Source organism: Chionomys nivalis, chromosome 21, assembly GCF_950005125.1.
Source record: "Chionomys nivalis chromosome 21, mChiNiv1.1, whole genome shotgun sequence".
Lineage (NCBI taxonomy): Eukaryota > Metazoa > Chordata > Mammalia > Rodentia > Cricetidae > Chionomys > Chionomys nivalis.
The window spans coordinates 42,243,833-42,254,989 of NC_080106.1; the positions used below are offsets into that span (position 1 = coordinate 42,243,833).

The following is an 11,157-nucleotide window of genomic DNA, read 5'->3' on the forward strand; positions in this document are numbered from 1 at the left end:
GGAGCCTTGCAAGGCAGAAAGGGTGTTCGGGGCAAGCCTGCCCTAGCCCAGCCTTCACCACAGTGATGCTGGGGTTCAGAATGGGGGAGCCTATGTGTCCCAGGAAGGGAAACAGCTTCTTTAGATAAGGAAGCACTCTCCCATACCGCCCTCCCCCCAGCAAAGCCCTCAAACAGAGTCGAAGGACTGCTCCCCTGAGGTTTAGCATCAGTCTTTAATGCTGTCACACTGCATAATGACAAGTCACACACTTTGGTCTTGTGTTCGTAGTGGCAACTTACAATGAGTCAAATGTCAGAGCACCGGGCTAGCTTCAAAGAACAGATACCTTCACTCCCAGGTCTGCTTCCATCACAGCCCTGGACAGCAGTAGTTGACAGGGACTGTGTTCATCTGAGTGCACACTAGCTTCAAATGGAATTATAAAAACATATTTACAGACGTTCCACAGTGCTCCTTTCATCAGAGCAAAGACCCTTTTATATAAAGGGATTATATTTCGGGCTGTGCAAAATTCAAAAGGAATGTATCCTTTTGAGAGTTCAGAGTCCATTACACACACAAAAAAAATCACCTGGGTCTCTGAAGTCCCAGGTATGGCCAAGGACTACCTTTGGGCCGACAAACACCGTGACATAAGCCAACCAGCTGACTTCAACAGAGCCAGAAGTCCAGGGAATTCCTGATCGTTCAAGTCTCAAACCTGGAGGCGGTGGCAGCGAGACTTGCCCACCTGGGCTGGCCCTGTGGCCCTGTCACCAGGTATTGCTTGTGATGCTGGCCTGGCAGTCCTACTGAATTGCTCTCAATTTGAGATGGCCAAGACAAGACAGGATTCTTCTGGGGAGAAACAAGGCTTGGGACAAATACAGAAGAAAACAAGAACCTCTCACACAGTGGAGACTGACTAGTGCACAGGGTCTGGCACCCGAGATGGCAGCCAGAAACTAAAGGACGGTAGAGGGTGAGTCCAGTCGCAGGCCTGCCTCATACCCTCGGGCAGGAGCTGGGGTGCAGAGGGTGGCTCCATTCCAGGAGGGCTGCTGTTCCCACCGCCTGCCTATCGCTCAAAAAATCACTGTAGTCTAGTGCGCGACTTTGAAAGATTGTAATATATTCTGTGGAAAACATTCGGCAGAGCAGAAGCCCTCCCTGGGCCCTCCCGCAGTATGCAACCAGTAAACGGTCTGGAAATCTGCAGTTCTGGAAAAGTCCCTGCTCAGTCCTCGGGGATGCAGGTGGCTAGATGGGAAGAACCTGCTCCAGGACGGTTCTGGATGTCAGGGGAATCCTTTCGGGGAAGATGACCTCAAATTCGATAACAAGGTCCCCACGTTTTTCAGGTGTTTTGGGGAGAGGCAGGCCTTCTCCAGGAACTTTCCGCCGCATTCCAGGCCTGATGACGTCTTTGAATACAACAGGGATGGTCCTGCCGTCCAGAGTGGGAACGTTCACAGTGCAACCACAGAGAGCCTAGGGATGCAAAAGGACCGTGTCAAATGGGAGCTGGCTTAGGACGCCTGACTCCTCCAGGCCACCAGACCCATGCAGCTGAGCCCCCCTCCACATCTACCCACGCTGTTGGCACAGAAGAGCCTCAGCCAGCCTCCCCACTGCTCCCCAGCAGTCACCTCTCACGATTCCTCCCACCTGGTACCTTACCTCCCGAAGGCTAATCCTGGCTGGATAGACGACATCGGAACCATCTCTCTTGAAGATATTGTGTGGCTTGTCCTTTAAAACAAAGACAATGTCAGCTGGAATGTTGTTGGAGGTCTGGTCCCCTTCCTTGGGAAATGTGATTTTGGTCCCTTCTTTCCAGCCCCTCTTCACTTCGATGGTCAGGATCTTATCTTCATTTCGAATGCTCTTTCCATCAGGGTTCAGTCGCTTGTGGGAGATTTTCATTTTCTTGGTACAGCCGCTGTAGATCTCTTCAAGGGAGACCCGGAGGTCGTGGGTGACTGGGGGATCTTGCTTCTTTCGGGAGGGCTCTTGGGCAGGGCGGGTGCGTCCAAAGTTCACATTGGTGAAGCCACCCATACCCATGGGAAAGGCAGAGAACGGATCATCGATGTCCATGCCTTCCTCCCCGTTGCGCTGCCCGAAAAAGGTATCAAAGGGGTTTCTGCCACCGAAGAACTCAGCAAACATGGCGTGAGGGTCTCCATGGAATGTGTAGCTGAAAGAGGTACCATTAGCACCACCGCTGTTACCAACACTGGGGCCACCACCCTTTAGGCCTGGAAAACAAAATCACAGGTCAGAGTCACTGTAGAAGAGTCAAGGCCCTCTGGTTTCCATTTCCAGCACTGCAATAAATCAACACATTTACAAAACATAAAACCCTTAAAATAGTCGGGCAGTGGTGGCACACGCCTTTAATGCCAGCACTTGGGAGGCAGAGGCAGGTTGGTCTCTCAGTGCCAGCTTGGGCTACAGACCAAGTTCCATAGCTTCTGGGAAACCCTGTCTCGAAAAGCAAAACAAACAAAAGACCCCAGCAAAACAAACCCTTAAAATAAAAAGCTTAGCATGGTGCTGAATGCCTGAACCCCACCCAGAACTCTGAAGACAGAAGCACGTTGGTCTCTGCAAGTTGCAGACCAGCCAGGGCTCCAACATGAGAAGCTGGACATGGCTCAGAAATTAAGAGCACTTGCTCCCCTGGCAGAGGAACCAGGTTCGGTTACCAACTCCCACATGGCAGCAGACAACCGAGTAAATCCAGTTCCAGGGGATTCAACGCCCTCTTCTCTTGAAGCATGTACACACACATATATATATATATGCAGACAAACACTCATATACACAGAAGTAAAAATAAATTAAAAATAAATAAAAGCCTGAACAGTGAGATCTTGTGACTGTCATGGTAAAGCACTTGAACTTGCTGAGTAGTCCAGGTTAGCCTTTGGCAATCCTGACTCAGCCGGCCCAGAGCTGGGAATGTCACTGTTCTTTTGGAAACAGTAGTTCATTCTGTGGCTCAGATCTGCGGCAAATTCACAAAATACTTCAGTCTCCAAAGTAGGGGTGTGAGCTCCCACACCAGGCTCAACAAGTTTTGCTTTTAGTATTAAAAAAAAAAAAAAGCCCCGGTAACCGTAGTGGAAGGGGAAATATATATTTTAAAGCTTGTTCCAGTTAGATAAAAACCAATGTCAAGTCTTTAACTGCTAATGGCAGCAGGAGCAGGAAACACATCACTCCTTTTTACTCGGCAGCAAGGCCTCCAGTTGTCGGTGCCACCACGTCTACCTGACTGCCCCATCCTCCCAGTCACGCTGTAACACCTACAGACAAGTTCCTACGCACTGCAACCGGAAAAGGCTCAACTCTGGGTTAAGCACTGAGCTTGCCGGCTAGCGGGGCGAGGGAAACAAAACACTCGGGCGATTTTCAGATTCTCATACCCCGGCGATCGCGACCGCCGCCCTTCGTCTGCAGCGTCCCGGCCCTGTGCGGGCGGCCCGGCCGGGAGGGGCTGCGGCAGACTTGCTAGAAGCTTCTGTGCGAGCGGCGCGCCCAAAGCTCCTCCTCCCGGCTGAGGCCGCCGATCAGAGGGCGGAGACAGTACGGCCGCCGGATCCCCGGGCCGAGGCCTCAGCGAGGACCCGGGTGCCTCGGTTTCCCCGCCTGTCAAACGGCGGGTCACCCCCGGCCGCGCGCACGCGTACCTTCCTCTCCGTAGCGGTCGAAAATCTCGCGCTTGCGCGGGTCGCTGAGCACGTCGTAGGCCTCGGCGATCTCCTTGAACTTCTCCTCGGCGCCGGGCTCCTTGTTCTTGTCGGGGTGGTAGCGCAGCGCCTGGCGGCGGTAGGCTCGCTTGATCTCGTCGTCGGACGCGCCGCGGGCCAAGCCCAGCGTCTGGTAATAGTCCTTGCCCATGGCCACCGCCGCCCAGCTGTCGCCGCCTCCGGCTCCGCAGCTGCCCCGTCCCGGACTCTATATACCCGTCCGGCGGAAGCTTCCAGATCCCGCCAGCCCTCCAGAACCTTCCGCCCCTCCCGGCGCGCTGCGCCACTCCGGCCAATCGCTGCTGCCCGCTCGGTGACGTTGCACATCCGGGGTGGGACCCGGCTGCCAACGGCCTTCCGCGCGGGGCCACGCCCCTCCCCGCTCTACCCTGGTCAACGCCTCCCCGGGGCGTGCGCGCCCGCCCGCGCCTGAGGTCCCGCCTCCGCGGTGGAGACAGCCAATCGCGGCCCGCTCTCACTGCGCACCGGTGACGACACGAGGGAAGGGGCGGGGCTACGGAGGCTGGTCGCTCCGGGCGGCCGCACCCTCGCTCTAGGTGCGGAGCTGCGCGGTCCTGCCCGGTGACTTGTAGTTGCCTGACCCGAACCTCCAAGCACGCACCCCACCCTCTTCTGCCGCTGGCTCCGTCCAGGCCGTTACTGTAAAGCGAGGTGAGGCTGGTCTGGCGAGGGATCGCCCCAGTCCGGCTGTCACTCAGGCTTTTCTTCCTGCTGATTCCTCCTGGGATTATCTGGGTTCTTGGCGTCCGTGGTAAATGTCACTTCCTTTGCTGTGAGTTTACCACCAGGCAGAGGTTGTTTTTGGTTTTTCGAGACAGGGTTTCTCCATAGCTTTTGGTTCCTGTCCTGGAACTAGCTCTGTAGATCAGGCTGGTCTCGAACTCACAGAGATCCGCCTGCCTCTGCCTCCCGAGTGCTGGGATTAAAGGCGTGCGCCACCATCGCCCGGCCAGGCAGAGGTTGGATCTTGCTGTGTGGGTTTGCATCTCTTTCAAGATCCACTAGGTGCTTCGTAACTATTTCCAGGTGTTTGACGTGGGTGCTTTTTCGCTGTGGGTGTACAGAGTACCTCTGTTACTTGAAGCTGTAGGTTTCCTGAGCCTGGGATGATGGAAGTCAAGGATACAGCCGAGTGCGGAAGGGGAAGGAGCTTCTGAAACTGCCAGCTGGAGCAGTCGGTGGTAGTTCCTGCAGGCAGAGGAGCTTGGAAGTCAGAGCATGAAAGCATGACTTTTTTTTTTTTGTTGTTTTGTTTTGTTTTTTCGAGACAGGGTTTCTCTGTAGCTTTGGTGCCTGTCCCGGAACTAGCTCTTGTAGACCAGGCTGGCCTCGAACTCCCAGAGATCCGCCTGCCTCTGCCTCCCTAGTGGTGGGATTAAAGGCGTGCGCCACCACCGCCCGGCTCACGAAAGCGTGACTTTATTGTAGCCAGAGAGTAGGCCTCGTTTCAGATCCTACCACTTCTTGACTGTGTGACCTTGGGCTGGTAAAGTAACCATTCTGGCCTCAGCTGTGCTCATCTGTAAAATGGGAAGCTGACATTTGGCGTCTGTGAAAGTCCTCAAGACAGACCAAGGACAAAGGAATGGCCAATCTTGTTTAGTGGACGACGCTGACGCCTCCTCTCTGGCACCTGGCAGCATAAGAGGCTCTGTTGATCCTTGCCCTGCGCAGCCTGATACCCCTGAGGAAGATGACCCTAGCCTTCCCTTGATGGTGTGTGTTCCGGTTTTCCTCGCCACACTGACCCCAAGAGAACTGAAAAGGACTCTATCTAAAATACAGTTGAGCCCCCGACGCCAAGAGACTGGGGACTAGGGAACCCACTAGCTCAGCTGAGGGTGTCCTGAACCAGTCACTTGGAGAGAAATAACAAGAGGGTTTGGTACAGTGGCACCTTGTTTTAATTCCAGCTCCAGGAAGCTGCCACAGGAAGGAGCCTTGTGTGAGGTCTGCCTGGCCTACAGAGTGAGACCTTGCCTCAGAGTAGATGAGTGGAAATAAGACGTGTCTGAAGAACAGGAGGAGCGGTCCTAGCGGGAAACCACCGAGCATGAGCAGAAGAGCGGTCCTAGCGGGGAAAGCACCCAGCATGAGGGACTCTTCAAATTTCGAGTATGGCTTTAATGGAGACGTGCAGGTGTGCCTCTGGTGGGCTTGTCTGGGTTTCACTAAGGTTTTTTGCCATCTGGAAGGGTTCTATCTTGCCCTCCCTATTGTTTGGGGACAACCTCAAGGCTGGAAATGTCCTGCCCTTTAAGTAGTGATGGGCAGAGTCACGAGGGGTATTTTAGTTACTACTGTGACTGCTAATGTTTTTTAAGCAAGGTCTGACCCTCTAGCTCAGACTTGTCTTGGACTCAAACCCTAGACTGGCCTTGAACTTGTGATTGTCCCACCTAGACTTCCCAAGCCAGCAAGCACCTGCCACCACGCTATCAGGAAGTTTTAGTAGCTTAAAAACAGGCGTGGAAAACAAACAAACACTGCCTAGTGGTGACACGCACTCTTAATCCCAGTGCGCAGCGGCAGGCGGAGCTCAGAGCAAGTTCAAGGACAGCCAAGGCTACACAGAGAAAAGCTGTCAAACAAACAAAACCAAGGTGAACTGCTCCCTCAGTCCTCTGGCCTTCATATACATACTCACATAAACCTGTGCACCCCATAACCTGCCCTCCTCCCCTGTGGACAGTGAATGTATACACACACACACACACACGAAGTTGTGTTTGCATTCACTGTGTGTGAACCTGGTTTGGTGCCCATGTGGAGGTCAGAGAACAGCTTCTGGGAGTCAGTTCCTTCCAGCACGTACGTCCCAGAGATTGGATTTAGACTTTAGGGCATGGCAGCATGGGCCTTTATCTGCTGACTCCTAGACACAAAATATTTTTGTTTGTTTCTGTTTTTTTGACACTTCTTGCCCTGTAGCCTTAGCTGGCCTGGAACTCAAGATCTGCCTGCCCCTGAGTGCTGGGGTTAAAAGTGTTGACAGCCTCACCAGCCTCAGACCCTTAGCCAGGAGCAAAGCAGTACATTTGGACTTAGCTGTCTAAAGTCAAGGCCTGCATCCTGGGAGTAGATCTATACTGGATAAAATGGACATAATAGACTTTACTTCCTAGTGTTGCCACGTGGGTGTTGCTCAGGGGGCTGGGAATGGATGTATTAGAGGACTAGCCCAGCTGGCTCAGGGAAGGCAGAGTCAAATGTGCTGTGGAATAATCCTTGTGCACACTGTGAAGATGTGTTGCTCTCGTTATTAATAAGCTGATTGGCTGATGGTTAGGCAGGATTTGGGGGGCAGAGAGAATGCTGAGAAGAGGAGGGACGGAGTCTTGGGAGTCACAAGGAGAGTCCTTGAGACTCAGAGCGAGCAGGATGGGAAGTGTGCAGAGGTAATAAATGAGCCTGGGGGCAGGCAGCACATAGATGAATAGAAACGTTAATTTACATTATCATAGCTAGCCCAGGCCACACAGAGAGTAAAGCATGGAAGAGCTTGCTGGACTGAGCCCTTACACGGGGCACTGGTGTGTGATGTGGCTCAAATGTTGATAAAGCATTAAAGAATTTTCCTATTGCGAGGTGGTGGTGATACACACCTATAATCCAAGCACTCAGGAGGCAGAGGCAGGCAGATCTCTGAGTTTGAGGCCTCTCTGGTCTAGGATAGCCAGAACTACACAAAGAAACCCTGTCTCTTAAAAACAAAACAAATGAAAACAAATACAAAACAAAATTTACTATTTCTCTTTTCAACTCCTTACCTGTCAGTTGGAGATGTTGAAAACCATGGCAGCTCCATTAACCAGCACCACCATTGTTAGGTGGAAGTCTGTGTGCGGTAAAGAGTTACATCCAAATGGGGCGTGGTGGCGCATAGCTTTGATTCCAGCACCAAAGAGGCTGAAACAGGAGGATGTCTAATTCCAGGGCAGCCTGGGATACATTACAAGATACTGCGTCAGAAAAAAGAAACCAAGGAAGACACAAAACAGATGCTCAACGTCCAAAGACGGCAGAACAGACAGCCGAAAGAAGTCTTGCCACCAAGGCAGAGGACCTGATCTGATCGTCGGGACCCACGTGGCAGAAGAAAAGAACTGGCTCCCTGAAGTTGTTCTCTCATCCCCGTGCAAACTGACGTGCGTACCTCTCCCACGTGCACACAAAGGAAGTGTAATTTTACACTTTTGGTTGTGAGTCTCACCTTTAAAGGCTGAGCCATCTTTCCATCCCGGTAAGTATAATTTTAAAAAGTTGAATAAACTTAAGTTTGTGTAACAAACGGTATCTGATTTTTTCCTGAGGCTTTCCGGATAGTTAGCAACAGCTACTGGAACTTGAACGTCCTTCAATGGTTTAGTGGCTGTACAAGTGATCCATGCGTACAATGGAATATGATCCAGCCATAAAAAGAAAAGAGCCGTGAATACAGGAAACAGTGCCAGCGTACTTCACAGGCGTATGTCAGTGAAAGAAGCCAGGCTCAAAGGGCTGTGTGCTGCATTTTTCTATGACCTTCCAGAAAACACTGAAGTATGTGAGTAGATCAGCAGTTGCTAGGGACTGGGGAACTGCCACAGATAGGGGACATGGGAATTTTTTGAGGATGAATTTTTTTTTTTTTTGGTTTTTCGAGACAGGGTTTCTCTGTGGTTTTGGAGCCTGTCCTGGAACTAACTCTTGTAGACCAGGCTGGTCTCGAACTCAGAGATCCGCCTGCCTCTGCCTCCCAAGTGCTGGGATTAAAGGCGTGCACCACCATCGCCCGGCCCATTATTTTTAAAGATTTAAATTTTGTTTTGTTTTATTTCCAGACAGGGTTTCTCTCTGTAGCCATAGCTGTCCTAGAACTCGCTCTATAGATCACACTGGCTTCAAACTCACAGAGATCCGCCTGCCTCTGCTTCCCAAGTGCTGGGATCAAAGGCGTGCGCCACTACCACCGTCTTGTGTTGTTCTTTTCTCTCTTTTTTCTTTCTTCCTTTCCTTTTTCTTTTCTGTTTATTTCCTTCTTTCGCTAAGGTATAGCTACAAAGCCTAGGCTGTCTTTGAACTTAGCATCTTACAGGAATTACAGGTGAGTGGGATGGGTGGGGCTAGGGAGTCTGTCAGAGCTCTTGCCACAGCAGAAAGCGTCTAAACAGCTCTAGCATGTCAAAACCTGGCTCTGCAGCCTCCCTCAGACAGCTCTGTGCGAGGGTCACACTCTGAATGTGGGGCAGTCCCAGGAAGCTCACCACCTACCTTATCCTGAGTGGGAAGTACCAGGGCACTGTGAGACTGTCTACTGAAGCCAGATCTTTGCCATCCAAATGACCTCACGGTCTCCAAAACTCAGGGTAGAGGAGTCCCTGGTCCTCTGCCTCAGCAGATCCTGGCACTGCTCTGCTACTTGGAGTCAGCGGGTGATGATGTGTGTACTGCCCTCTGTCACTAGGGATGAATCAGCTCTGTGCTAGGTATGCCAGGGTGCAGCTGGAAGCTCTGTCTCCAGACAGGCCCTGACAAAGCTGCCGCACAGTGACAGGCTTGAACAGAGTGGCCATTCTTCATTCAGGGCTGGACCTATTGTCTGCTAATGGCCTGGTTACGGGGAAGTCAGGTGAGGCTGCCCAGGGATCCCCAGCACCAGCAACACCCATCCAAAGCAGGAATCTTGCCAGTCTAGCCACTTAGGAGGCAGAGGCGGAGGCTGGAGGATTGAAGTCCAGGGATTACCAAGATTCTCCTTCAGAGAGTCCAAACTAGGAGATGGAGAGACGGCTCAGTGCTTAAAAGCGTGTACTGTTCTCAAAGAGCGCTCAGTTCAGTTCTTAGCGCTCCTGCTGGATGGGTCACAGGCACTGACTCACCTTGGTCCTGCCCTGCTCCCCGTCATCATGGAACTAATTACCTTTAAGGACTTCTTAGCCTTCTAGCTCTGCTAACTGAAACAGGAAGAGACTGTCTAGTTTCTGATGTTCCCCTTCCTCTATTGAGCTAGTCCCCTCTGCCTCAAGATTGTGGCACCAGAAATCAAACTGAAAACATTTCACTGGAAGGACACTGTCACTCATTTTCTTTGTTTTTTCTTGTAGCCCAGGCTGGCCTTGAACTTACAACCTTCCTGTTTCAATCTCATGACTACGTGGAATTATGGGCTGGTGTGTGTGTGTGTGTGTGTGTGTGTGTGTGTGTGTACGCTCATGTGCACACACTTTTTAACAGAACACCTCAGGTTTTCTGGAGCTGGCCTCTTTTCTTTTTTTCCCCCCAAATTAAAGTACAGGGGCCTGTTAAGAGCACTTGCCGGTCTTAACAGAGGACCCAGATTCAATTCCCAGGACCTACATGGTGGCTCACAATCATTGGTAAGCCCAGTTTATGGAATCCAACAGGCACGTATGTGGTGTACGTACATGCATACAGCCTAAACACTCATATACGTAAGATTAATCTAGAAACTGTTGTAAAAATTATCATTACAGCCGGGCGGTGGTGGCGCACGCCTTTAATCCCAGCACTCAGGAGGCAGAGGCAGGCGGATCTCTGTGAGTTCAAGGCCAGCCTGGTCTACAAGAGCTAGTTCCAGGACAGGAACCAAAAAGCTACAGAGAAACCCTGTCTCGAAAAATCAAAAAAAAAAAAAAATTATCATTACATCATTTTCCTCCTTCCTCTCTCCCTTCCACCAGTACCTCACATATCCATCTATCTCTCTCAATTTCATGGTAACTTTTTCTTTACTTATTGTTACAACCCACTGAGTTCGTTTTTCTTCTTCTTCTTCTTCTTCTTCTTCTTCTTCTTCTTCTTCTTCTTCTTCTTCTTCTTCTTCTTTTCTTCTGCTTCTCCTTCTCCTCCTCCTCCTTTTTTTTTTTTTTTTTTTTGATTTTGAGACAGGGTTGGTTTGTAGCTTTGGAGCCTGTCCTGGGATTTGCTCTATAGTCCATGGGGGCCTCAAACTCACAGAGGTTCCCCTGACTCTGTCTCCCGAGTGCTGGGATTAAAGGAGTGTGTTATCACTGCCTGACTCTTTTTGTTTTTCTTTTTTTGAGACAGGGTTTCTTTGTGTAGCCTTGGCTGTCCTAGCTATGTGGACCAGGCTGACCTTGAGCTCACAGAGATCAACCTTCCTCTGCTTCCTAGTGTTTGGATTTGAGGTGTGTGCCCCCGCTGCTTAGTCTTTTTTGTTGTTGTTGTTTTTTGTTTTTCAAGACAGGGTTTCTCTGTGGCTTTGGAGCCTGTCCCAGAACTAGCTCTGTAGACCAGGCTGGTCTCGAACTCACAGATCCGCCTGCCTCCGCCTCCCAAGTGCTGGGATTAAAGGCGTTCGCCACCACCGCCCGGCTGCTTGGTCGTTTTTTTAACAGGCTTAATTCACTTCATTTTTCTTGTATGAAAACCC

The 11,157-nt window shown here is 51.2% G+C and overlaps 1 protein-coding gene and 1 long non-coding RNA gene across 3 annotated transcripts; one reads left to right on the forward strand and one right to left on the reverse strand.

The window, feature by feature from the left end:
- Window positions 1-201: 201 nt before the first annotated feature.
- Dnajb1 (DnaJ heat shock protein family (Hsp40) member B1) lies at window positions 202-3,999 on the reverse strand. Of its 2 annotated transcripts, none has more exons than XM_057753649.1 (3): window positions 3,681-3,999; window positions 1,663-2,243; window positions 202-1,473 (listed from the first exon to the last, which is right to left on the reverse strand). In XM_057753649.1, exons 1-3 carry the CDS (start codon window positions 3,889-3,891, stop codon window positions 1,243-1,245), a joined length of 1,023 nt encoding a protein of 340 aa, XP_057609632.1. In that variant the 5' UTR covers window positions 3,892-3,999; the 3' UTR covers window positions 202-1,242. The 2 variants fall into 2 exon arrangements, with proteins under 2 accessions (XP_057609632.1, XP_057609633.1); XM_057753650.1 differs by lacking the exon at window positions 3,681-3,999 and adding an exon at window positions 3,417-3,650.
- Window positions 4,000-4,307: 308 nt separating this feature from the next.
- On the forward strand, window positions 4,308-7,969 carry LOC130863825 (uncharacterized). Its single transcript, XR_009055753.1, has 3 exons — window positions 4,308-4,412; window positions 5,675-5,901; window positions 7,539-7,969. It is a non-coding gene; the product is annotated as an uncharacterized LOC130863825 (long non-coding RNA).
- The last annotated feature ends 3,188 nt before the right edge of the window (window positions 7,970-11,157 follow it).